Source organism: Micromesistius poutassou (genome assembly GCF_964030765.1).
Source record: "Micromesistius poutassou genome assembly, chromosome: 7".
Taxonomy (NCBI): Eukaryota; Metazoa; Chordata; class Actinopteri; order Gadiformes; family Gadidae; genus Micromesistius; species Micromesistius poutassou.
The window spans coordinates 1,090,031-1,117,241 of NC_140277.1; the positions used below are offsets into that span (position 1 = coordinate 1,090,031).

The 27,211-nt window shown below is 50.8% G+C and overlaps 1 protein-coding gene across 5 annotated transcripts; it reads left to right on the forward strand.

Annotated features, from left to right (window-relative positions):
- The first annotated feature begins 1,273 nt into the window (after positions 1-1,273).
- map3k4 (mitogen-activated protein kinase kinase kinase 4) lies at positions 1,274-27,035 on the forward strand. Of its 5 annotated transcripts, none has more exons than XM_084470809.1 (27): positions 1,274-1,467; positions 6,449-6,636; positions 6,952-8,411; positions 10,737-10,997; positions 11,893-12,045; positions 12,885-13,042; positions 13,505-13,621; positions 13,749-13,848; positions 14,053-14,136; positions 14,653-14,922; positions 15,431-15,580; positions 16,860-17,021; positions 17,320-17,453; positions 17,745-17,823; positions 17,945-18,023; positions 18,380-18,473; positions 18,813-18,935; positions 21,593-21,693; positions 21,900-21,980; positions 22,739-22,930; positions 23,046-23,116; positions 23,210-23,326; positions 24,065-24,224; positions 24,610-24,732; positions 25,008-25,114; positions 25,488-25,667; positions 26,304-27,035. In XM_084470809.1, the coding sequence occupies exons 1-27, from the start codon at positions 1,436-1,438 to the stop codon at positions 26,322-26,324; spliced, it is 4,797 nt and encodes a 1,598-aa protein (XP_084326935.1). In that variant the 5' UTR covers positions 1,274-1,435; the 3' UTR covers positions 26,325-27,035. The 5 variants fall into 5 exon arrangements, with proteins under 5 accessions (XP_084326935.1, XP_084326938.1, XP_084326936.1 ...); XM_084470810.1 differs by lacking the exon at positions 1,274-1,467 and adding an exon at positions 1,630-1,754; XM_084470811.1 differs by lacking the exon at positions 1,274-1,467 and adding an exon at positions 1,909-2,120.
- The last annotated feature ends 176 nt before the right edge of the window (positions 27,036-27,211 follow it).

A 27,211-nucleotide genomic window follows, 5' to 3' on the forward strand; every position in this document is an offset into this window, starting at 1 on the left:
TTACTGCACATGTACCAGACATGCAAAGGCATCGAGAAGACGTTTCTCCCGACCCTATCCCACGGTGAACAGATAAAGTGCACTGCGCAGGCACAACAGAAAAGACAAGACATTTCCTAACACTAAAAGTAAACATTGAAGTGCACAACTGATAATGACTTTTACTAATATTAAAAGGATAGACAATGAAATATAAGAGTCTACTATGTAGCCTATGTAGGAAGTAGCAGCATACTTTTCTGTACTAAGTTCTGTAAGTTAAGTTGTGGTAGTGCAAAAAAGGCAGTCAGTAGGCCTAATGGCAGCAAAAGTTCTGTAAGATATATTTGTAACAGTAGGCTAATAGTGCAACAACAAAAAAAGTCAGTAAAATAGCAGCAATATCAGTCTGTACGGTATGTAGGCTACTACTAATAGTAGGCTAATAGTGAGGAACAATCGAAAATGAATCTCAAACTAGGTGAATCGAAAGTGGTGGAAAAAATAGAAGGAATTGGCCAGAAATCAACTATTGTTGATAATTACATTTTTGGTTTGGGTCGGATCAGGCCTATCTGAGAAGTTATAGGCCTATCCTAGATAGTCTATAGTCAATTTATTTCATATCGTAGGCCTATGTTTATTTGTCCCCCTGAAATACAACAAATCAGTAGCGTTAACAGCCAGGGAAACTGGCCCACACACGTGGAATTGTAATCCGTTAAGTGCTACTGAGTCTGCACTGAGCATGACAAACTAAAGGAAAAATGATGCTGTATGATCATCGTTTAGGTGTGTCGATAATAATATATGACTAACCTAAAATCATCAATTGCTATTCATTCTTCATCAGTGGGGATCAGCAATTGCCTTAATTTTAAAACGTTTTCCATTAGTGGGACTAAAATGAAAACGAATTGTGTATTGCCAAATGTCACACATTTGGCCTGTGTGAATAACATCATTCGACCTAAACGTAATATTTATGTTGTCCTAGATACAGTAGATACATGCAGAAGATAAGAGGCCTGTAGGCCTACCAAGTTGTGTTCTGATTTTCTATTTGAATGGTGACCTCTCATTGTCAACTGTATAGCAAGTGTTGATTAGTCAGGTTGTTTTTATATTTACAATCATTTTTTGCACACTTCTGCAATGGAACCATAGGCCTACATACTTTCCAAGCGTGGACCACAAACTAATTTAGATTGGATGGTCTGGCCGGCTTGCCGTATCAGTCAGTGGCAGTCAGTGGCACTCCGAGTACTCAATGAAAGTGGAAAAATGGCGACGACATACGCACAGGCGAGAGCCCGCCGTGCCGGGGGGGGAGAAAGTGCTTTAAAGAAACGCACTTAGCCTCTTTTGCAAATATTTTGGATGCAAAGCGACAAATACAGTGTATAGACATGGTTTAGTCCATGCACATCCAGGACAAAGGTGTTTGTTCCTTGAAATGGAGCCTTCGCGTCGCCGTGAAACCAGCAGGTAGGCGGACAACATCTTGAACCGAAACTACACCGTCAGGGTCCGGCGCTTGCCAAATCGAGAGCTCTGCGAGACTTCCCGGTCGGCTTCGCGTTGGCGCATGCGCAGGTCGTCTCGACGTCCTTCCTGCATAATAGGGATCCGCGTGCAGTGGATGCATTTTGCAACACTGTGGAGTTGCAAACTTTTTTGGCTACACTTTGTAGTCGTGCGCCCGAGTGTGTTTACCGACGTACGCTTTCCCACCGGTGCAAGATAATCGGGCAGAATGCTTCACCAATGAAAAGGTAACCTTGCGCCTCATGGGCCACTCACTTGAAATGGCGCAACATGTTTAAATAGACGCTAGCTAGCGCCGACTGGAAGGATTGTCGCTTGTCAGTGTATTGTTCGAGCGCCAGTGGATGTACGTGAGCTAAGGTACTAGCAGCTAGACAACGGTGCGCCCTGCACCCATCACCGGGGCTGGTTGACTGCGGGCGAGGGAGTGCATTGGCGTGTTATTGCTAAATATCCAGAGGTGTGAACTTGGTTTTCGCTATTGTGTAGTTGGCAGTTATTGTTATTATTATGGATCGTCTTGGTTGACTTGGCGGGTCAGGTCGCCCTGCACTGGTTAGCGCCACTTGGGATCGGTGAACGCATCTATATATGTAAGTTTTCCATGTTTTTCATTATCTTTGCGTTTTTTATGCATGACTAGGACTTTGCTGCGTGCATGTGAATCGGTTGTGATTGGTCGATCGATACAGGTGGCTGGGATTTGCAGAACAACAAAGTAGTGGCAAAATGATTTTACTGTTTTGCATCATCTGCATTTGACCGCATTCCGTCGTAGTTACGCATTCACTGCCCCAAAGCAATGTTTTGACTTTGACTTCGTTTCGTGTTTGCTGTTCATCTGTGCTATCAGTCGATTAGCGTTAGGTTAAAAGTGTTAATTGTAACAGTATATTTTGCAGGGTAATGTCGGGTTGTTGGAATCATCGAAGCTTTGTAAGTGGCTCTCATAATAGTTATTAATAGCCTTCACAACAGTAATTATTATATACTAATTATTAGTAATTAGACACATTCAATTGGATGAATAAATCATTAGTACATATTTATATGATCTGGAAGGATGTATTGCATTTTCCTATCTGATGAAATAGCCTAATCAAACATTGGACATAGTCTATTCAAACGTCTGCATAGGCTGTTTTTATGCTGTAGTTTAAAGAACTATCGTGTAGTGTTTAAGCTGCAAGGATTCCAATACAAGTAAATTATATTGCCTATAAAGTGTAAGTTATTGGTTCTTCAGTTTTGTCGTGTGTGTGTTGTACATCCATACATATATAAGGGTATATAGACAGAGAGGAGCATCATTCTGCAAACAGTAACTTTTGCACGGAAGCGAGTGCACAGGGCTTTGTGTGACCACTGTGCGTCATGGGAGTATTCCCAATAAACGGACGCTGTTACTGGCATTGCAAGGACAGAGAGTCTTTGTCAATAGGGTCTTGCTCTTGAACTCTGTCTTGAGACGCTCTGGCCCACATGCATTCCAGGCCCCTCAGGATGTGGTGTGCAAAGTGGGTAAATCCTCACGCCCCAGAGGCAGACATGCCTGCAAGCCCCATATAAATCTCTTATTTGCCTGCAACACTGGCTGAGGAATACACATGGCTTACCACTAACCCCTGTTATCACCTCACCTAATGAGGGAGAAAATGCACCTCTCATAATGGTTACTGAAGCAGGGCCCGTACCCTTTTTCCCACAAGACGACATATTTCTATAACTCACTTCTACTTGTCTGACCTATGCAGTTTGACATTTAGGAACAATCAGAAATCACCAGGCGGTTAAATGTGACGTGCAGTGCTCAATAGATCTATGCAATGCATTCAAAAAAAGAAAAAAATTCACTGGAATTTCAAGCCTGGCGTCCTGCCCACAAAAGGTGTTGCCTGTGGCTGACTCACTGTGGGATCTTTTTTAGTGCAAACCGGATCAATGTTGTACGAGAATAAGGCGACATGGGCAAGAATGACCTCCCGTTATTCACCTCCATGTTTTCTCACGGGCAACCTCTGGAAAACAAAAAGGGTTGCATGAAAGAGTGCTTAGTTAAGCACTGCGTGCGCTGCATGTATGCCTTTCACCAGTGAACGTGGGAGAGGTAGGGAGTCCACCCGAAGCGCTGCTGTCGCACTGTTCCTGGATAGGGCGGGGCTGAGGTTGGCGTGTTCCCTTCCCTCTGGCTTTTTTTTTTTTTTGTTCTCTTGGCCTGTGGCTGGATTCCTGCTTGTTACTTAACACGGCTTGTCTTTCGGGGACCTTCTCCGGGCCAGACGGCATGGACTGTGGCTGGGAGGAATAGGAAAGAGGAATACAATGCATCTTGACTGCTGCTGCTGCTGCTGCGTCTTTGCGTGACGACGCAGGGTATGTTTGCAGCATTTTATGAGCCGTGTTGTTTGTTGTTGTCGGGTCCCGGGATGGACGGTCCAGAGCAGAGATTGGTAAAGAGATGCATGTTTGTATTTCCTGTTGGCTGTTTGCAAAGAGAATATGGAGCCCAGGGGCGACCGATTGCATCAGTGGGGCCACAATGGCTCGCTAATGTGAAAAGCGTGCTCTTGCAAAAAACAAAAAGCTCGCCACCCTTTTCTCCCCTTTTCCTCTTTTTACTTTTTAGTTTTGGCATTGTGAGCAAGTGTGTGCACTAACCAGCTGTTTTCCATTCAGCTGTGGGCCCCACGGGCCACGTGTCGCCCCCCATACAATGGAGTGTCCCTTCCTGATACAATGGTGGCAGGTCAAAGGTCAGGCCCCCTCTGACTGGGGCTGCCCTCGCTGTCACCACCTCTGTCCGTGTGCAGGAAAAGATTCAGAATTTGGATGCTGTTTATTATGCACCCTGTGTGTTTCTTTGTTTTGTTTTTTTCCGGGCCCCCTGGGGGCCTGCAGCATTCCGCCATCCTTTATTACGGCCCCCAATAAGCTATCAGATGAGCCATTGAGGGTGGCCAGACACCATCTGCGGACATAACTCTCCCTTGCAGAAGCAGCAGCAGCAGCAGCAGGCGGACATAGCCTGGAAATCATAGCACAGCCGTGGTTAACAGGAGGCCCGGGCACTGGCTTCCTCTTTTGCAGTCTGCAGCGATATTCTCAGGACAGTGAAAAGTGCACTCGTTTCACCCGTTGCAGTTGAGCTAAGATCTTCACCCTGTCCCGCCTGGCGTCCACAACCAAACAAAGCTGCAGGCAACCACACCACGGCATCGCCGTTTCCGCTGTTATTCATTCCCGAGTGATTGAGTCATATCATTCTATGTAGGGAAATGCTTTGAAACGCATAGCATTGCACGCATACACTGTGTGCATTGTTATGACTACGCAAACATACTTGCACAAACACACTCATTTCCATGATGCTGTTTGGAATGAGGGGGTGTGGGAGTTGGAACTAGTCTTGAAAAAGTCTTGTCTGGTATTATTAATGACAGTAATTGGATGTGTTGAATGCCTCACAGAAAAGATCACAAATTAAAGTGTGCAGCAGATCAGAGAACAGGCTCCTCCACATTCTCCCTCCTAACTGGGACAATTTCGAAGTGCTTCCGTTCCCCCAGTTTTCCATGTTTATTCCCCACCGTCTTTGTGCGTGACAAGCCGGTCTGCGGTCTTTTGGCATGCGAGCCCTTTTAAAGGCTGGTGGATCTGCAGCAGGTGTCTGCTTTCAAGTTTCAAGTTCAGCGGCGGCTCCCCAGAGAGATTTCATGTTTAATTGTGTGTATATGTGTGCACATATGCACACTTGCACACCCCTCCGCGTGCAAACACATGTCTGCCCCAGATAGGGGTGGCTGTGCAGCAGGGGCAGATGGGTAGCTGAGGTCACACACTCCCTCTCGCCGTGTGGCCCCTCTTTTCTAGTGTTGGCAAGTGGCTCCCAGATTAGTGCCCCCCCCTGTGAAAGTGATACAACCTTGTCCCCTTTCAACCACCTCGCAGCAGAAGCCAAGAGGCGCGTGTGGGCCGGTGGCTTTCAGAGCGATGACGGATAGAGGCGGGCGCGTGGAGAATGTGTTCTCAGACCACCCTCCCCCCCCCTCCCCACCCTCGCCGTCTGCTCTGGTTTTGTTTTTGGAGCCCTGGGTCAGACCCCGCCAACCTTTCCCTCCTAATCCTATTAAAAAGACCCTCAGAAATGTGCCAAGGAACAAAGCGTTGACATTGTGACGACGCGGAAAGGCACAGCACTCCTGCACTCTTTTGTCTTCTGCACTGTGCAAAAGCATTGCACGGTTTTCTTTTGGTTTGTTTGTGTTGTCTTGAGTTTTTCCTTATGCATGCATGCATGCTTGACATACCAATACATGCATCGCCGAAGCCTGCGTTTTTGTTTATTGTTTCAAGATATGTCCACGACCCTATAGTGTGAATAGTGCGCAGAACAACCTAGCAGTGAATTAATGAGACAAAAAGAAAATTGTACACCGTCCAAGGGAGGCTGCCAGCAACCAACCCACAGCTTATTTTCTGTCCTGCCTGGACGTCTGTGGTAATGCGCACAGCATTGCTACTGTGTACAGCCAGGAGACAGCCAGCCAGGCTCCAGAGGACAGACCAATCATCATTCTGCGTTAGGTTGCAGCAGACAGTTAGTCTGGACACATCTCTCCAGCAACCTTCTTCCTGTGTCATTAGACGAGATTAGCTAAACACTGTGTTGTGGGTACAAACATTCCAGCTCTGCTCGACCTTGCGCACGTTTACAGCCAGTTCTCTCTCTCCTTTTTTCTTGTGATCAGCCTCAGGGTTTCTTAAAGTCTGGAATTTATTTACTTGACGTTATTGCGTCCCGTTTAACTGCACATGAACAACAAAAACTACTCTTAAGATTTAATATTCTTTGCGCCACACACGGGTTGTATTTTCTTGTGTGTGTGCTGACCCTCAAGTAACGTCTAACGGTATCTTGCAGGCAGGACAACCCTCTGAAAGATGCACCCCCACAGAACCCTGAGGTCGATGAACTTTGGGACTCTCCCAGCGAGGAAGAGGAAGCAGTGTACGGCACGTCGCCTCCGTGCACCCCCAGGCAGATGAAGCGAATGTCGGGCAAACACCAAAGAAACCAGGCCAGGACACCCCATCGCTCCCCCAACAAGGGTAAGAGGCTGTAGAAACAAACACTTTAATTAACGATATGCATAAAAGTGGACAGTACACATCACTTAATGCTACCCAATACAGCAAAGCGCAATTTAACTAGTCTATGAAGCTCCATGTTGTCAACGTTAAAATGTTGGTTTGTCAGTTTGTCTGTTTTGTTGTATTCTCTGTGTATGTTATGAAAGCAATGATGCACTGTGCCCAAGACAAATTCCCCCACGGGGACAATAAAGTTGAACCTTACCTTACCCACCAAAGAGTATGGCTAGTGGGTCTTCAGTACTGACTGTGAGTACGATTTGTTGTGCGCAGACTCCAGCCCATCGGGCCAGGGCCGAGAGAGCCCTAAGCCGGCGGAGCCCCCCCCCGAGGAGCCCAGCTACAAGCAGGGTAAGAAGCAGAGGGCCGCCCTGCGCTCCACCGAGAGAGACCACAAGAAAACCTTCGAAGGCGCCTTCATGCTGGATCCCCTCTCCAAGCAAAGTCCCTTTGGCGGCCTCAACATGGACCCCAGGAAGCACTACCTGAGCCTGGGCTGCAGCAGCGGCAAGCTGCCGGTCTCCATGCCCCACTCCCTCGCCCGGACTCACCGGCAGACGTCGCGCACGGACTGCCCCGCCGACCGCCTCAAGTTCTTTGAGACGCTGCGGCTGCTGCTGAAGCTGACCTCCATATCGTCCAAGAAGAAGGAGAAGGAGCAGCGGGGCCTGGAGATCATGGCGTACATGGGCCACAACAACGAGGTCATCTGGCTGGAGCTGCAAGCGTGGCATGCCCGCCGCTCCACGGGCGACCAGGACCTGTTCCTGTTCACCGCCCGCCAGGCCATCCCCGACATCATCAACGAGGTTCTGCACTTCAAGGTCGACTACGACAACCTAAGCCTCGGACGACTGTCGGCGTGCCCGGCGGCGGAGCCCCACCCCCTGAGCTGTCTGGTCGGCCCGGTCGACGAGGCGTCGGGAGAGGAGCGGGAGACGGCGGCGGCGGCGGACGAGGCGAACCACTACGGCGAGGACCCCCTGGGGTTCGGCACCTTCCTGACGGAGGCGGAGCCCCTGAGCCCCGGGCTGGAGTGCAAGGTGCACCTGCAGCGGCAGCGGCTGGCCTTCCAGCAGGTGAAGCGGGTGATGGAGCTGCTGGAGTCGGTGGAGGCGCTGTACCCGTCGCTGCAGGCGCTGCAGCGGGACTACGAGAAGTACGCGGCGCGGGACTTCCAGGGCAGGGTGCAGGCGCTCTGCCTGTGGCTGAACATCACCCAGGACCTGAACCAGAAGCTGCGCGTCATGGCCACCCTGCTGGGCCTGCACGACCTGTCGCGCATCGGCTGGCCCGTGTTCGAGATCCCCTCGCCGCGGGGCTCCCGCGGCAACGACGAGGACGAGGAAGATGACGAGGACGAGGAGGAGGAGAACGACTCCACCGCCACGTTCACGGCGGAGAGCGACGGCGAGGACCGCGACCTGACGGAGGAGGGCGGCGAGGGGCGCATGGACGACCTGTCGCCGGCCCTCACGCCCGAGTTCGCCCGGCTGCTGTCCCTGGAGGAGGTGCTGCCCGGCGGCGGCGGGGCGGGCGGAGGCGGAGGCGGCGGCAGCGAGCTGACGGGCGGCGGGGACTCGGTCTGCCCCACAGCGATCTACCGGCCATTTGTGGACAAGGCACTGAAACAGATGGGGCTGCGCAAGCTGATCCTCAGGCTGCACAAGCTGATGGACCGCTCACTGCAGAGGTCCAGGGCGGCACTGCTGCACAACACGCCCGCGCAAGAGGTGAGTGCTGGTTTGGTGAGGTGGCGGCGGCGGCGCTCTGTTTGGGGTTAAAGGTCCCATGACATGCCACCAGGTGTGGCATTAAACCTGTAAAGGTACGATCTTGGTCCTCGTACGCAGGACTTGCATGCAAACCTAGAAAGAGGAAGTCTTTGTTGAGCTCTGGTGGTGTGACTTCTGTGGTAGGTCTGTGGTAGACTTTCAGTGGTTGTTATCTAGTGCAGCCTGATAATGCTGACACTCATGCTTGAGGGGAAAATGGTTGTAACAGTCAAATGTCCTGCTCATTTATATATAGAGATTGAGATAGGTATAGATCTTTATTATTATTATTATTATTATTATTCGCCCGAATAGAATTATGCATTACCTAGCAAAATGTTCAAATTAGGGTTGATGAAATGTTATCGACATTCTATTATTTGGTCCTGAAGCAGGGTTGTGTGTCTCCTGCTTACTAAGTGGTGTCTGCCTAGTGAAGGTCAGAGGGGCGCTTCACTTCAGGGCAGAATACGCTGTTACTCAAGTTTTTCTAGCGCCTTGGGCCTCAGAATGCAATCTGCTCAGTTCGGCATTCTTTGGGCCACCGAGTCAATCCATCCCGTTTCATTTTCTCTTTATAAGTTAAAGGTCTCATTCCCCGAGCAACCGTTTAGTGCTTGTTCCTTTTGAAATACGATAGGTCACTCGGGAGTTGCATATGCATGCTGAACGTGAAAATGTTCTTCTACCTCGATTGCCTGCATTAGCAAAGAAAAGAACATAGACGCATAAACGATCGAATCAGAAATGCCTGACGTCAGTAGGTGAATTAGTATTCATGGCCCCGCCCACTTTGGCCTTGCGATGGCCACGGGAAGACAGTATTGAGTTCTTGCCTGTGCTATTTGTGGCTATAGCAAATCAACGTTGCATCAACGCCCCCCCCCCCCCCCCCCCCCCGCCGCCACCTTTAAGGGATGCAACGCTTTTATGTTTTATTTTTTTTATTGTATAAATTGTACTTCTACAGTCATTTTCATCCTACAATGCAAACTTTCACAACTAGCTAATTGGACAGGCTAAAAACGTGATTCTCATGCAATGCATTGTGCATCGTTATAGGAATGGTCTGTCATTGTTAGTCTAAACAGCACAACATCATAATTGCACGTGTCAGACCATGCTCCCACCCCATCTAGCTAATCGAGGCATCCCAATCAAGAGGAGAAGCTATTATAGTAATAGTCAAACTAACAGGACGCTTTCAAGCCTCAGTTGTCGAATCAGCCAGACAACATTAGCAAATGCTTTCTAAAAATCATGGGATTTCCCAAACTGAATAAATAGTACACAGGACTCTGCCACAGATTTCCCGTGCATTTGAAGCTAGCTGTGTTGATTGGTTGAGATTGGTTGAATCAATAGCGTAGTAATACCATAGTGATGAGGCATTTTTAGTGAGATCCATAGACATGGGGAGTAGGGCCAGGTGTGCGTTCACGTCGATGTTTAATCACGCTATAAAGCTCCGGTTGACCTTTCAGGTTGCCCGGTCGGAACTACCTGTGGTATAACTCGGGCAGTTGATGAGATCGTCTGTTGGCCCCTGGGTCGGATTCTACTTGCCCTTTGCAAACCTTTTGTATAACACAACTGTAGCAGGTAGCCCAGGTATCACTCTCCAGCCTGGTGGTTCTGACCGACCGTAGAAATGAATTGGATCATCACCGTGAAGGAAGCCAACGCAACTGGACACCGCTTCTATCACTGGACCTCTCCGTTCCTGCGTCTGCTCTTTGTGTGTTAATGCATTGCGAGAGCTCAGCCGCATATAGCAGCACGCAGGCCTCTGCTTTTGAGCAATGCTGAGCAATACACTCTGGGTGGGCAATATTGATTGGAAGATAAATATAAGATGGTGATGATGATGCGAGTTATTAATCCCAGATGTGAAATTAGGCTGTCGGAGCAGGAAGAACAGTAAATCACGAGAGTAAAATCTCTCACACGGACACGCACACACAGATGTGAAATTAGGCTGTTGGAGCAGGAAGAACAGTAAATCATGAGAGTAAAATCACAAACACACACACACACACACACACACACACACACACACACAAACACAAACACAAACACACACACACACACACACACACACACACACACACACAAACACAAACACAAACAAACAAACGATGAGCAGCGACTGTGCCAGAAGCACATCTATGAAACATTATAACCAGATGAGTAATTGTAGAAACTGTAGCTTTCTGTAGATCACGCTTTACATCCGTTACTCATCCGCGCGCCCCTCAACCATGCTCTGGTGCCGCCGTGCAGTTTGCAGACTTCCCCGACCCCACGCTGTACTGCGACTACCTGCCCGAGCTCTCGCGGACCGCCTCCTGCACGGGCCCCGCCCTGCCGGAGCTGGGGGCCGACCAGGTGTCCTGGGGCGACCTGCTGGACATGGACCTGCCCTCCTTCCGGCCCGCCTTCCTGGTCCTGTGCCGGGTCCTGCTGAACGTCATCCACGAGTGTCTCAAGCTGCGCCTGGAGCAGCGGCCGGCCGGGGAGCCCTCGCTGCTCAGCATCAAGCAGGTGAGCCCGCGGACCATTTGTTGTTGTCCATTTTATTATTTATTTATTTATTTAACCAAGTCCCATTGAGATATTGTAATCTATTTTACAAGGGAGCCCTGGTGCAACAAATATACAAATTATAACAATTGTCCCCTCTTCCCACCTCCCCATTGACAGAGTTGTGGATGTGCATTTCATAAAAAAATAAATGTGCAATGAGCTCGGTTCACGGTAAGACTGGGTGCTGGATCCTTAAAGTGTGTTCTAATAAAACAAAAAACGTTTTTATACTCTTTTTAATACTATTGTTTTGGGCAAGAAGCCCTTCTTCAGCTTCTATCCTGGCAATTTTAACATTTGATAGACACAGATGGTTAATAAGACCAGGAACCACGGGGGGAACACAACCTTTCCAGGAACAGTCTCATGATGTAGGGTACTAAACCAAAGAAACGCATCACGAATGATATTCACTCCATAAGGAAGAAGCAAATTAAATCTCCTCATTCATCTCTTCGGGATGAGGGTATTGAGGTCGTGTATCCAGTAAGCCTTCCTTTGAGGAGGCACATTGAGAAGGATTCTGGCCTTTTTCCACCTCTAAAATGAGCATGTCAGAAATGCAGAAATTGCCTGAACTAACCGTTTCCTGGTTGACTCTGTTTGTGTTTGTCTGCGTGCCGTTGACTGAAACACTTTGGGTGCGTTACACTGAGAGAAAGGTCCATTCAACCCCATTTCCTGTAGATCAGACGATCTCGGGTGTTTCAGAGTAATTCCAAGAATACGTGCGCAGTGCCTCGAAGACTGCACAAACACGACCGCAACTCTGTAGTCCCACCCGCCACGGGGCATGTCCCTGGCGGTGTCCTACTACCCATCACCTGACCTGTGCCCCCTGTGCTCCCGGCAGCTGGTGCGCGAGTGCAAGGAGGTGCTGAAGGGCGGCCTGCTGATGAAGCAGTACTACCAGTTCATGCTGCGCGGCGTGGCCTCGGACGCCCAGGGCCTGCAGACCAACGCCAACATCGACGGCTTCGAGGAGGACCTGCACAAGATGCTCATGGTAGGGCCGCGGAGAGCGTGTGTTGTGAAGGTGGAAGTGATTATGGTTTGGATGATGATACTGTTTGGATGTTTTATTGGTTTTGTATGAACATCTGTATGTATTAATGGGGGCTGTGGATCAGCTAGATTCAGTCACGACTGCCTTTTCATCCAATTATGTTGAAATACAATTACATTTAGGGCATCTAGAACAACAACATCTCGAGCATCTAAAAACAATCAGATATCATTGTCGGTACAGTTAGGATGTTCATAGAAACAAGTGCCAAGCACTTAGAATTGCTAGGTTAACTCATTCCCTGTATACAACAAAGATATATCATTTAAATGCTCTCATTTATAATTGACATGAGAAAGCAAAATCCCATAAATATGAATCACTTTTGAGTGGGCTGGTTCGCTTCATGCGTAGAGTTCCCTGCCCTGCAGCGGCGGGTCCTATAAACCACCAGGAACCCTTCTATGAGGAAGCGGCTCGTCTCCGCCTATTATCTGCACAGTGTTCCCAAAACGCTGATAGCTGTCATTTCCCTGAGCTTCAGCATAGAGCAGCTCAGGCTAGCAGGCCAAGTCCATGGACGGTGGCCTGCACACGCTGTGAAGAGCCACTATATGTTCTGTGAGTTGGGTGGCATTAATTGTTATACCAAGTTTGATATGACTATTTGCTATAGATATGTTTAATTTATGTGATATTACTTAATTTGTTGTGGAACTGTATTGGAACGGTTGTTGAAAATATAAACTTTGTTTTTACTATTGTATAGTAGTGGTTACTAATGGCAGTACAAGGGTCTTTAAAAATACATTTGTGTGTGTGTGTGTGTTGGTGTATAGGTATACTTTGACTACATGCACAGCTGGATCCAGATGCTGCAGCAGCTGCCCCAGGCCTCCCACAGTCTGAAGAACCTGTTGGAGGAGGAATGGAACTTCACCAAGGTCATCACGCCCTACATCCGCGGTGGAGAGGCCCAGTCCGGGAAGCTCTTCTGGTCAGTGTATGCACTGGGCGTTCTGGGGATGCGGTTCGACTGGGATTAAGGACTATACAAGTACAATGGACTTGACTTGACTTAAAGGTGTAGTGTGTGTGTGGAATTGAGTTGTTTGCAATCTGCAACCTCACCACTAGATGCCACTAAATCATACACACTTTACCTTTAAGCTGCTCTTATGTGGGAAATAAGGAGTAGTATTAGCGCATTCCAGCCTAATGTTAAGGAAAGGACTTTGCACATCCTTCAACAAAGCAACTCCTCTACTATTTGAATTTCTCAGGTTTTTATGACTAAATGGAGTTACACTATAGAGGTCTACCTGTAACATCCTGTTCAAGGACTGCTACAGGTAGACTGTGGACTTGGGAATAGAAAAAATGTTTTGTCTGGGAGTCAATTTATTTTGTTATTGTGACGTTAATGACATGGTGCTTGCTTTGACCCCTCTCCCCACAGTGACATTGCGGGGATGCTGCTGAAATCCACCGGCGACTTCCTCGACACTGGCCTACAACGGAGCGGAAATGAATTCTGGCAAAGTGCAGATGACAGCACCGCCTCGGATGAGATCAGGTGAGGGGGGACCCACGTGGGAGCTAGGCAGCAGTGTCCTCGGCCGATGCCGCCTCGTGGTGTTTTCCTGGGCGTCTATACAAACCCGATAACCCCTGTTGTTGTCCTTTTGGATTTGTACCCTCAGACGCTCCGTCATCGAGACCAGCCGCTCCCTTAAAGAGCTGTTCCACGAGGCCAGAGAGCGGGCGTCCAAAGCTCTGGGATTTGCCAAAATGCTTCGCAAGGTACGTCTCTTTTTGTTATTCACGTTTTTGTGACTCACCTGGGGCGTTCGCGGCCAGAACACGGCCACTCTCGCCCGGGGAGTTTCTTCCCTTTGTCGTCTCCCTGGAGCCGGTTTCATTGTTAACCTAAAAAGTGAACTCTGATACGAGGCCAGCGTGCTCTGACCCGCTGTCTTCAACCCCCCCCCCCCCCCCCCCCCGCAGGACCTGGAGATCGCTGCAGAGTTCACCCTGACCAGCGGCGTGCCCTGTCTGCTGAAGGCCCTCAAGGAGCAGTACTACGTCAAGGTGGCCGACTCTTCCGCTCCTCTCCTCCCCCTGCTAGCATCCCTCCTCTCTGTCTCACCCTCTCAACGTGTGTGTGTGTGTGTGTGTGTGTGTGTGTGTGTGTGTGTGTGTGTGTGTGTGTGTGTGTGTGTGTGTGTGTGTGTGTGTGTGTGTGTGTGTGTGTGTGTGTGTGTGTGTGTGTGAGAGAGAGAATCTGGGTCAACAAGGTGTTTTTCTATCGTTAATTTAATATTTGTTAACTAATCGTGTGTGTGAATGGTTAATGTGTGTGTGTGTGTGTATACATATGCAGAGATGGATAACGTGTGTGTGTGTGTATACATATGCAGAGATGGATAACGTGTGTATACATATGCAGAGATGGATAACGTGTGTGTGTGTGTGTGTGTATACATATATGCAGAAATGGATAACGTGTGTGCGTTCACATGAATAACGAGCGTTGCTGCGCGCACACGTGCGGCCGAATAAGGCGTGTGCGTATGAACACCGTGCCCGTGCGTTCCCGCGCCGCAGGTGCAGGTGCTGGGCCTGGAGGAGCTGGAGGTGTTCGTGCCGCTCTGCCTGAAGCCTCAGCGGCAGCTCATCCTGCAGCTGCTGAACGCGGCGGCGGGCAACGACTGCTCCAAGGAGCCCGACGAGCCGCCCGACGACGACGCCTACCTGCTCATGAGCAAGCACGGCGCCGGCGACGCGGCCGCGCTCTCGGACTGGGCCCAGTGGGACGGCGAGCTGATCAAACTGGTGCCGCAGATGGAGACGGTGGACACCCTCAGGGCCATGAAGGTGGGGGGGGGGGGTGTGTGTGTGTGTGTGTGTGTGTGTGTGTGTGTGTGTGTGTGTGTGTGTGTGTGTGTGTGTGTGTGTGTGTGTGTGTGTGTGTGTGTGTGTGTGTGTGTGTGTCGGATGGTTGCTTTGATTATTATTATTTAGTCAATACTGATGAGTTTTGTTAATGTATTGTGTGTGTGTGTGTGTGTCCCTCTTTTCTCAACCACTCACTCAGGCACACACACACACACACTCACACACACTCACAGACACACACGTGCACACTTTCACACACACAGACTTACACACGCTGTGTTAGGTGTTGAGTCAACGTAAAAAGGATATTTAGGGGACTAGCTAAAAATACTTTATGTATAGGTCTCTATGCATTTAATGTTATACATTTTCGGTCGACGCCCTTGCGGTAAGGTCAGTGCGTCCCAGCTGCTGTACGAGTCATGCGGGGGGGGTGTTGCTGACGCTCCCTGCCGATTGCCCCCCCCCCCCCCCCCCCCCCCTGCAGGTGAACAACGTGCTGCTGATCGTCATGCAGTCGGCCCACCTGGTGGCCCAGCGCAAGGCCTTCCAGCAGGCCATGGAGGAGGTGGTGGCGCTCAGCCGCGAGCAGACCTCCAGTCAGCCCCTCATCGCCAGCGCCCTGGAGCAGCTCAAGGTACGCCGGCGCTAGAGCTGACCCCCCGGGGTCTGAGGGTTACTTCAGAATCAGAAAGGGGTCGTGTTCCCTAGTGAGCTCGGGCATGCGTTGTTCAAACAAGGACGTTCTTGATTGCCGTGTACAGAGAAGACTTTAGGCTTTTAAAAAAGCCTGCTGTACAGGATGTAAAGTAAACATGAAGATGTAAAAAAACAAACAACTGAGGGTTCTTGTCCTCGATTCTGATTGGCTTGAAGCCGTTGCAACGTATAAACACACGCCCGCTGTGGATTACATAACAGTCGATTTTAAGTGTGAAATGCAAATCTCAATGTACGCGAGCCTGTGTTGCTTGGCAACCATTTTGTGGCCTTGAACTTTTAATGCTCAGTGGATGAATGCTGATTCGTTTCAATAAATGGACACATTTCATGTGGCTGTGTTTATTGTGCTAAATCGTTCTATGTAGTCTATAGTAAACCCCTTATTGCTTAATTACACACTATACAATGAATGTTTGTATATGCAGTGCACTGGTTTCAGATCTAGGTCCCATGTTTCAGTGTATTCATATTCACAATGAAGTACTTCTATAGATCAAAAAAGCGCAACGTATTTGCTCTACATCCGTGCAGAAGCCAGAGGCATAACCACGTGTATCCAGTATCCCTGCAGCTTAGTGTTGCAGAAAATAAAGCCTTAGAATCAAGTTCCAAAACACTGACGCTGCAGCATGGCCCCTCTGACCCCTCTTTCTTATTCACGGTTATAACTAGGAACACTCGGACAGTTGGAACTGTCAGAGAGTGAGAACTGTCAGTTTGTGTTCTCTGACCCTCCCTCCGTCTGTGTGTCCGTCTGTCTCTGGTTCTGTCTCTGTCTCACTCTCTCTGTCTGTCTGTCTGTCTCTGGTTCTGTCTCTGTCTCACTCTCTCTGTGTGTCTGTCTGTCTCTGGTTCTGTCTCTGTCTCACTCTCTCTGTCTGTCTGTCTGTCTCTGGTTCTGTCTCTGTCTCACTCTCTCTGTCTGTCTGTCTGTCTCTGGTTCTGTCTCTGTCTCACTCTCTCTGTCTGTCTGTCTGTCTCTGGTTCTGTCTCTGTCTCACTCTCTCTGTCTGTCTGTCTGTCTTGCGCTCTCTCTCTCTCTCTCTCTGTCTGTCTCTCTGTCTGTCCGCTCTCTGTCTGTCTTGTCTTTCGCTCTCTCTCTGTCTTTCTGTCCCCTCTCTGTCTCTCTGTCCGTCTGTCTCTCTCTGTCTGTCTGTCTGTCTGTCTGTCTGTCTGTGTGTCTGTCCCTGCAGAACGAGGCGCTGCAGCTGTGCATCAAGATCAACACGGCCATCGACCGCGTGGAGTTCATGTTCACGGACGAGTTCGAGGCGGAGGTGGAGGAGTCGGAGTCGGCCACGCTGCAGCAGTACTACCGGGAGGCCATGATCCAGGGCTACAACTTCGCCTTCGAGGTGAGGGATGGGAAATTGCAAATATGAAAGCAGTCCATGACAATAATTCCATGTTTGTCCTTGGTGGGAAAACGAGGCGAGGCCAGCAGTATGGGAGATGACATCTGATTTCTGAATGGAATGACATGATCGGCAATGGTTGTGGCGTTGTCTGCTTGAGCCTCCGGCGAAATCACACCGGTCGACACCAGCAGCTTTGCTGGTGTCGACCGGGTTATGGGAGCATAACCGTGGAAATATTAAACTGAGCCTTGGTATCACAGTGTCCTTCCTCCTCCTCCTCCTCCTCCTCCTCCAGTACCACAAGGAGGTGGTGCGGCTCATGTCGGGCGAGTTCAGGCAGCGGATCGGCGAGCGCTACATCCACTTCGCCCGCAAGTGGATGACCTACGTGCTGACCAAGTGTGAGAGCGGGAGGGGCACCAAGCCACGGTGAGGCCCTCGCAACCACAGCGCAGCATGAGGCATACTGTTTTGTACGCAATGGATCGTCAACAGTATGCATTGTTACTCCCATGCCTTAGGGGGGTCACTGATTGATCATGTACGCCATCGGTTGGAACGCTTTTAACCCTAATGCCTTACAGTGCGTGCAGTTGAATGAAAAGTTTATTTTTTTTAAATTATTTTTTGTCTGCATGGCGGCTAGAGAAGCCGGTTGGTTGGTGTGTCTTTATTGACGTTCCAAGTCAGTTTCTCATGAACCGTCTTCTTTATCCACAGCTGGGCCACCCAGGGCTTCGACTTTCTTCAAGCCATCGAACCTGCCTTCATATCTGCCTTACCAGAGGACGAGTTCCTGGTAAAGAAAAAAAAACCTGTTCATCTCCTCTTGACTGCTGATGCATGACTCACAACCCTCCCCCCCCCCCCCTCTCAGCAGTGTACAATTGTTGTTTTTTGGTGTTTTTTCTTCCTTCCAGAATTTACAAGCGCTGATGAACGAATGCATCGGACATGTGATCGGGAAGCCCCACAGCCCGGTCACCGGCCTCTACATCGGTGAGACGCTCGCGTTTAATCCAGCAGCTGTTCGAGTACCCCTCGTTTATCGGGATCCTTTGGTTAAACAAATCCTTAAGAGGAAGGCAGAGTGTGAGATGGATAGGGAGATCCTCAACCTGTGTGTGTGTGTACATGGACCAAGAGTCCCTGCAAAGCACACTGTACCTGCCCGTGAAGAGAGCCCTCTGGCTAGGGGAAAAAAAACATCTCCATCTTTATTAATCCTGGGCTAACCCTAACCCTCCACAGGGGGGCTGAGTCCTCGAAGTCTCCTGCTGCAGCGGCACATTGACTTCACCTCACGTCCACCATTTTCTCTCTCTCTCTCTCTCTCTCTCTCTCCCCCCCTCTAGCCCCCAGGAACAGCCCTCGGCCCGTCAAGGTGCCCCGCTGCCACAGCGACCCGCCCAACCCCAACCTGTTCATCCCCAACGCAGAAGGGTTCAGGTAGAGCAGCCGCGGGGAATACTACGGGAATACTACGGGAATACCACAACTTTTCACCAAACGCTGCATGCCATGTCTGTGTGCTTTTGCCTCTCCCCTGCATGGCCGTCGATTCGCTGTGTGTGTGTGTGTGTGTGTGTGTGTGTGTGTGTGTGTGTGTGTGTGTGTGTGTGTGTGTGTGTGTGTGTGTGTGTGTGTGTGTGTGTGTGTGTGTGTGTGTGTGTGTGTGTGTGTGTGTGTGAGAATATGCTTGCAGCCATCACACACACACACACACACACACACACACACACACACACACCCTCCCAGCGGCGCCTCAGTGTGTTTCTGTCACCGCAGCTCACGAAGTCTCCCGTGCGACCTTCGGAGCCAGCTGTTCCCCACCGGGCCCCGCCCCATCCCCCAGGGCCCCGGGGAACAGAACCACAGCAAGGCTTCTGGCGGCCCCCCGACTGATGCCAGGTAGCCCCGCCCTCATGTTCGGCCCCCCCCCCCTCGGACCCCTACGCTCAGCTGGCCCCTCAGACCCTTGACCACGGTGGTCTTCAGACCCTGGACTATGGTCCTGATGTTCCCTTCAGGGATTAGTAATAAGTGTTCGCTTATGTGGGCACCGAGACTCTGTGGGTCCCTCAGACCCCTAGACTCTGTAGACCCCTAGACTCTGTGGACCCCTCAGACCCCTAGACTCTGTGGACCCCTAGACTCTGTGGACCCCTCAGACCCCTAGACTCTGTAGACCCCTAGACTCTGTGGACCCCTCAGACCCCTAGACTCTGTGGACCCCTCAGACCCCTAGACTCTGTGGACCCCTCAGACCCCTAGACTCTGTGGACTCTGTAGACCCCTAGACTCTGTGGACTCTGTAGACCCCTAGACTCTGTGGGCCCCTCAGACCCCTAGACTCTGTGGGCCCTTCAGACCCCTAGACTCTGTGGGCCCCTAGACTCTGTGGACCCCTCAGACCCCTAGACTCTGTAGACCCCTCAGACCCCTAGACTCTGTGGGCCCCTCAGACCCCTAGACTCTGTGGACCGTTGAGACCCCTAGACTCTGTGGACCCCTAGACTCTGTAGACCCCTAGACTCTGTGGGTCCTTCAGACCCCTAGACTCTGTGGACCCCTAGACTCTGTGGACCCTTCAGACCCCTAGACTCTGTGGACCCCTCAGACCCCTAGACTCTGTGGACCCTTCAGACCCCTAGACTCTGTGGGCCCTTCAGACCCCTAGACTCTGTGGACCCCTAGACTCTGTGGACCCCTCAGACCCCTAGACTCTGTGGACCCCTCAGACCCCTAGACTCTGTAGACCCCTAGACTCTGTGGACCCCTAGACTCTGTGGACCCTTAGACTCTGTGGACCCCTCAGACCCCTAGACTCTGTGGACCCCTCAGACCCCTAGACTCTGTGGACCCCTAGACTCTGTGGACCCTTAGACTCTGTGGACCCCTCAGACCCCTAGACTCTGTGGACCCTTCAGACCCCTAGACTCTGTGGACCCCTAGACTCTGTGGACCCCTCAGACCCCTAGACTCTGTGGACCCCTAGACTCTGTGGACCCTGTAGACCCCTAGACTCTGTGGGTCCTTCAGACCCCTAGACTCTGTGGGCCCTTCAGACCCCTAGACTCTGTGGGCCCTTCAGACCCCTAGACTCTGTGGGCCCCTCAGACCCCTAGGCTCTGTGGACCCCTAGACTCTGTGGACCCCTAGACTCTGTGGACTCTGTGGACCCCTAGACTCTGTGGGCCCCTCAGACCCCTAGACTCTGTGGACCCCTCAGACCCCTAGACTCTGTGGACCCCTCAGACCCCTAGACTCTGTGGACCCTTCAGACCCCTAGACTCTGTGGACCCCTAGACTCTGTGGGCCCCTCAGACCCCTAGACTCTGTGGACCCCTCAGACCCCTAGACTCTGTGGACCCCTCAGACCCCTAGACTCTGTGGACCCCTCAGACCCCTAGACTCTGTGGACCCCTCAGACCCCTAGACTCTGTGGACCCCTCAGACCCCTAGACTCTGTGGACCCCTAGACACTGTGGACTCTGTAGACCCCTAGACTCTGTGGGTCCTTCAGACCCCTAGACTCTGTGGGTCCTTCAGACCCCTAGACTCTGTGGACTCTGTGGACCCCTAGACTCTGTGGGCCCCTCAGACCCCTAGACTCTGTGGACCCCTAGACTCTGTGGGCCCTTCAGACCCTAGACACTCTAGAGTGTATGCATGCGTGCATGATAGTCAATTGTGTTGCGCTTTGAGTGGCCATTGGACTGAAAAGCGCAAATACAAACCTGCAAACTAGTGTCGCTGTTTTGAATTAGAATTTATGTGTCAGCCACCTGAATCATGGGGGGAGGGAAGGGGGTGAGGTGGGACAGCTCGGAAAGTCTTTGTTAAAGAGCATATTTGGTGAGACTTGCCTCGAGTCTTCTCATGCCAGCAGACATTTTTCCAATCAGAACCAAGAAAACTGATTCATTGCCTTTTCCGCCAATCTTGCAGTACTAAAAATAGAATGGAAACTGGTTTGAGGAAGATATTGACCTATTTTTTGTTGACGATGGCCTAGCCGAATTCAACCACGCATTCAACATTCTCATCACTGCTCAAGGGACTGTGTGTGTGGGTGTGGGTGCGCACTGCTTCTGCTACAGTGTGTGTGTGTGTGCGCCGTGGTCTCCTGCAAGCCTGCTGCTATTAACAAGCCTTGCTTTCACGCTGATAACGCTGTGCTTCTATAGATCTGAGCTGGGTCTGTGGGCAAACATGCACTCTCTCGACAGAGCCCGTCTCTGTCTGAGCGGTGTAATGAAGGATCTTCCGTGTGTGTGCTTGGCCATATACAAAATGCCATCTTGCATGTTAAAGGCATGTCTCAAACCTGGTTCGACGTGCAGCCGTCTACATGAAGCATAATAATCTGTTCACATCAAGGTTAACAAATGTCCACAAAAGAGTAATTGTGGTGTGAACGATGTGATCTCAACCCCCCCCCCCCCCCCCGAGTTGTTCCACAATCAGCTCTCCGCCCCCGGGCTCGCCCATACGAGGCGACTCTGCAGTCACGCTCCAGTGACCTGAACGCCACTGACCCCCCCCCCCCCCCCCCTGGTTTACAGGGGCTCTAGTTTCCACGAGAACGACCGGCTGTCGTCGGTGGCCGCCGAGCTCCAGTTCAAGTCCCTCAGCCGCCACTCCAGCCCCACGGAGGACCGGGAAGGTGGGTGTCTGCAGCCTCCCCCCACGACCCTGCCCTCCCTACAGCCACACAGGGGGCGCCTCCTCTCACCTGTCTGGGGGTGTTTGGCCTCCTCCTCCTCTCACCTGTCTGGCTGTGTTCCCCCTCCTCCTCCTCTCACCTGTCTGGCTGTGGTCCCCCTCCTCCTCCTCTCACCTGTCTGGCTGTGTCCCCCCTCTCCCCCACAGAGCCCTCGTACCCCAAGGTGGACCCGGGCAGTGCCGCCCGCAGGAGCTGGGAGCTGCGCACCTTCATCAGCCAGTCGAAAGGTGAGGCTGGCAGGGCATGGCTCTGGTTACAACGGGGGGGGGGGGGGGGGGGAGACATGTTTTTACATGGAGTCACGTTTTTACATTGAGGCAGGCTTTACATGGTGTCACATTTTTGTGTGTAGTCCTTTAAGCAGTAAACTGCAAGGCCCAGTTATTAAACACAACCATATGAGAGCGCAGAAAAGCTTTACTTTAATTGCCCAATTAGGCTGTTGAACTATTTGAGCCGATTTCCAAGAAAAGGCTAAACCCTCAACGAGAAGGGCCTGGCCGGGCCAGCTGGAGTGTGCATGGTCTCTGGGTTTACTCTGGCTCCTTGCCACCTCGTACGCTGGCTCTGTGGCTATCTGACGAAGAAGGTCCAGTCCTGAGCTACCCAGCTTCCCTGTTCTCCCAGCCTTACTTTAACAGTCTGACAAGTCTGATATGTTTCTACACTTCTTGCTCCCTCAAGATTTGTCATTTCTTTCCGTCTCATGCTGATGTGACAGCAATGTAAACATTGTGCGTAATTAGTTAGAGAAGCATGGGATGATGGCGGGTTCGAATTTTATTCAGATTTTCCTGCTCTTCTTGGGGGTGTGGTCCAAGGAGATGTTCAGTGACCAAACTGACACTGCATTGCGTATAAAACAAGTTATTCTGCCAAGGTGTCCTTCACTCTCCAACCAGTCTAAATAAAATCGATGTTTGGGCTGTGAAGACAGTGGAAGGTGACTCCTCTCTCTCTCCCTTGCCCCCCCCCCTCCCCCCAGACATGGCAGCGCGCCAGAGCCCCATGGAGGCGGTGCGGCGATCCATCCGCTGCTTTGAGGAGAAGCGCTACGGCGTGATGAAGCAGCGCAACATCATCGGCCAGGTGTGCCACACGCCCAAGTCCTTCGACAACGTGATGCACGTGGGCCTGCGCAAGGTCACCTTCAAGTGGCAGAGGGGCAACAAGATCGGTAAGGCCCCGAAGGACCGGCCCAGAGGACTCTGGTCTGGTGTGTTCTCACCGCTCGATGCCGCAGGAAGGTCAACGGTATCCTGATCAAGTCATTCTTTCGTTTTCGTTTAAAGGTGAAGGGCAGTACGGGAAGGTGTACACCTGCATCAACGTGGACTCGGGTGAGCTGATGGCCATGAAAGAGGTGGGTCAGAGACACGCGGGCAGTGCCGTATGGTGGTGTGTGATGCGCCGAACAGCGGCAGCGTGGAAAAAATAACTTCTTCCTTTCCATTAGATCCGATTCCAGCCCAACGACCACAAAACCATCAAAGAGACGGCCGACGAGCTGAAGATATTCGAGGGACTCAAACACCCCAACCTCGTGCGGTACTTTGGCGTTGAGCTCCATCGGGTAAGAGCAAAGGAACACGTCTGTGGGGGGGGGGGGGGGGGGGGAGACCACGCCCGGAGACGCAGCGTCAGAGCAGGCCGGTTGTTAGTAGAACGCTTTGACTTGGGTGGGGTTCATACCCCAATATCTGGGCATTGGGGTTGGCATGGGTCATCAAGATGCCCTTAATACCTAGCCTGGCTATTGCCAGACCAAGCTCAATCGTAGAGTGCACGTTGGTCTGGGGAAGCTGCATTTGTCATTCGCTGCATCATAAGAGTTAAATTGACAATTGTACGCAATTGGCTGCTTGCCGTCGCTTCCCTGTCGTCATTGTATTAAACCAGCCAATAGCGCGCCCGGGGGAAAAGCCAGCTTGGTGATTGGCTCCCGCAAAAACGTATCGAAACTAGAAAGAAATGTATTGCTCTTCTCCAGACCCTTCTGCGGGGCGAACTCAAATCGCCGGCAGAATGGGCGGGGCTACCCAGTTTTACTTAATAAGTCCCCCTCCTTCAGGGGAACCATGGAAGAGTTCCGCTTCATACGCGTGTGGTTAAGCAGTACTCTCCCAGAACATAGCAGAGCGTGACCTACATCTGAATGCACTGGAAGTCGCTCTCAGGGGAAATGTATACAGCCAAAAAAACGAAATTGCGTACCACTCATTGTGCGAGTTGTGTATCACGCATTGTGCGATTTTGTGTCGAGCGATGAACCTCACGGCCCTCTGCGGTCCGTTGCCCCCCCCCCCCCCAGGAGGAGATGTACATCTTCATGGAGTACTGCGACGAGGGCACCCTGGAGGAGGTGTCCCGGCTGGGCCTGCAGGAGCACGTCATCCGGCTGTACAGCAAGCAGATCACCACGGCCATCAACGTGCTGCACGAGCACGGCATCGTGCACCGCGACGTCAAGGGTGCGTGCCCCCCCGCCCACCTGCACCCTCCTGTCGGGGTTTATTTGACATTTTGAAGACTTGCCCCTTTACGGATATATTTCCAGTATTTTTGTTTAAGAAATGTATTTATTTTAACCTGGAAACTTTTTGCAACTTTTTGAAGGACTCTTTTTTTACTACTGTCCTTTGAACATTTGAACAATTATGTTCAGTATTGTTACGTTATGTTCATGTCCATTTCTCAGTGAAGTGATTAACTAATGCAATTGAAAGGGTGTGTGTGTGTGTGTGTGTGTGTGTGTGTGTGTGTGTGTGTGTGTGTGTGTGTGTGTGTGTGTGTGTGTGTGTGTGTGTGTGTGTGTGTGTGTGTCATCACTGATGTGTGTGTGTTTTCTCCCTGCAGGAGCCAACATCTTCCTGACATCGTCCGGTCTGATCAAGCTGGGAGACTTTGGCTGTTCGGTCAAGTTGAAGAACAACTCCCATACCATGCCTGGAGAGGTGAACAGCACCCTGGGAACGGCAGGTGAGACATTTCAGCAGTTCTTCAAACCCACCACCAGGGGTCGCCACTGCTCCGCGCAGTACAAAAAATCCACCTGGTGGACTTTAATGTGCACTCTGAGATGTTCATCACCTTTCACCTGATTTCTTTCAGAGTTGTAATTTTGTTGTGACCTTTCACTCCTTCGATTATCAGGAATGGTTTGGAAAATGCTTTCGGAAAAACTATTTCACAATGAATTTTCTTTCATAATTGTTCATAGAGTGACGATTGTTTCCCCTCTGCGTGTTTTTCAGCCTACATGGCCCCTGAAGTGATCACCAGAGCCAAGGGAGAGGGGCACGGTCGCGCTGCAGACATCTGGAGTCTGGGCTGCGTCCTCATTGAGATGGTCACCGGGAAGGTACGGAGACGGGCTTCACCCACCCTCTGTTAACCTGAAGGGATAATGCTAACCGTCCTAACGAGTTGTTAAAGGGCTCATGTCATGCCACCAGGTGCCACCAGATTAGAACTTGCTGCGTGTTGAGCTCTCGACGGTCCAGTTTTGAGTTGACACTGATGTGTAATCGGTGAAAGCTACACTATCAAAGCTACTTATCTCACCTTGTTTGCTCAGCAGTAGTAAAGACTGATTTAACTGAGGGGCGTGTGGCCGGCAAACAAAGAAACACCTAAGGTGTGTCTAATGGCTCTCTCTCTGTCTCTGTGTCTGTCTCTGTGTCTGTCTGTCTGTCTGTCTGTCTGTCTGTCTGTCTGTCTGCCTGTCTGCGCAGAGGCCTTGGCACGAGTATGAGCACAACTTCCAGATCATGTACAAGGTGGGCATGGGCCACAAGCCCCCCATCCCGGAGAAGCTGAGCACCGAGGGCAAGGACTTCCTGGGCCACTGTCTGGAGAGCGAGCCTCGCCGCCGCTGGACCGCCAACATGCTGCTGGACCACCCCTTCGTCAAGGTGTGTGTGTGTGTGTGTGTGTGTGTGTGTGTGTGTGTGTGTGTGTGTGTGTGAAGGGCTCTTTACAAGCAGGTGTGACTAAAGACGCAACGCCAGGGTGTTTGGGGACCGCTTACGTCCTTGCGGACCCTCCTTGCGTCCACCACAAGGGCCTGACGTGCGCCTCCCAAAAATTGTAACCTTGCGTCGAGGCGACGCAGCCGCAAGGGCTGTGATTGGTCCGCTAAGGTAAACCCGACGCAGAACCAAAACAGGTTCGGGACTGCGTCGCAGCGACTGCGTGGTCGTTGCGTTGCGTCGACGTGGAACCATAACTCGACCTTTAGTGAAGTGACCTGTTGTTTAACGCACCACAGCGCATGGTTGTGTGTAAAACACCAGCCCCACTGGAATTACTGTCGATAAATGAATACGTTCAATTTTTATTTTATGAATGCAAAAGGGGAAAATGTTTTCAGTACGTCGACGAATGAAGCCACAGCTGTGTCGTTATACCTATATAACTATCAGAAAATACAATAAATCTCATGAACGCTTGACCCCACGAGAAACAAGCGTACACAGTGGACGTGAGGGCTGTGTAATGAGAGCTGTGCCGACTTATCCTCTGACGTGCTTTCATTGTTGTCCCCTTAGGTCTGTACGGACGAGGAGTAACGTAAAGCACGGAACTCGGCGATAAAACACAACGAAGCACTACTGGACATGTTGCCTGGACAACTGTTGGCATGGAAAAGAGAGAGAGAGAGAAAGAGAGAGAGTCTATGGCCGCCGGCACATTGGGATGAATGGAGAAACTGTACAGTGTCATTTCATTGGACGACTGGACCTAATGGAATAAACCATCTCCGCCTACAGTCTGGGGGGGGAGGGGGCAGGGGTGTATATACTGTAAGAATAAGATTGAGTTTGATCCTTGTATAAACGGCATTGTAAAGTAAGAGTTATTAATTATAGCTGCATTTCTTGCTCTCATTGGTGAAGACGTCTCAATAAGCAACGAGGGTTGTTATTATATTATTATTATTATTATTATTTTGTTATGACAGAAGGAGGCGATGGGTGGAAGCTCTGGCACTTTTTAACAAACGGTTGACCCTTGTGGTGGGCGCGGCCGGGGGAGGGTCTTAAACTTTAACCAATCGCAGCAGGGAACCTTCCTTTTGTCTGGATGCGGTCGTCGCCATTTTACCCTTTTTTTTTTTTTTTATCGAACGGACACCCAAACTTAACTTGCCAATTACGTTAACTTCTATTGTTATTAGTGGGAACTATGAAGTTTAACATATATATATAATTTTTCATTTTAATGTATTTATCTTTGTCTTGCCGAGGAGCTAAGGGAGTCAACGGATAGTATTGAAGGCCCTGAGGGGGATGGGAGGGGAGGAGGGAGGGAGGGAGGGGAGGGGAGGGGGTGGGGGGGTCCTGGTCAGCGGTGTGCTGTGAAGATCTGTCCTGAGTGGATTATCAAGAGACTAGTTCACTAAGAGAGGAAGGGTCGGGGGGTGGGGTCTCCCCCAGCCCTGCTGCTCCACACACAC

What these genes read in the sequence shown, in the direction of transcription:
- map3k4 (XM_084470809.1), top strand. Translation starts at nt 1,436, where the DNA reads ATGGAGCCTTCGCGTCGCCGTGAAACCAGCAG. An exon ending in TTGGCGTTGAGCTCCATCGG is followed by an intron (nt 23,327 to 24,064) that starts GTAAGAGCAAAG and finishes CCCCCCCCCCAG; the next exon opens with GAGGAGATGTACATCTTCAT. An exon ending in CGTGCACCGCGACGTCAAGG is followed by an intron (nt 24,225 to 24,609) that starts GTGCGTGCCCCC and finishes TTCTCCCTGCAG; the next exon opens with GAGCCAACATCTTCCTGACA.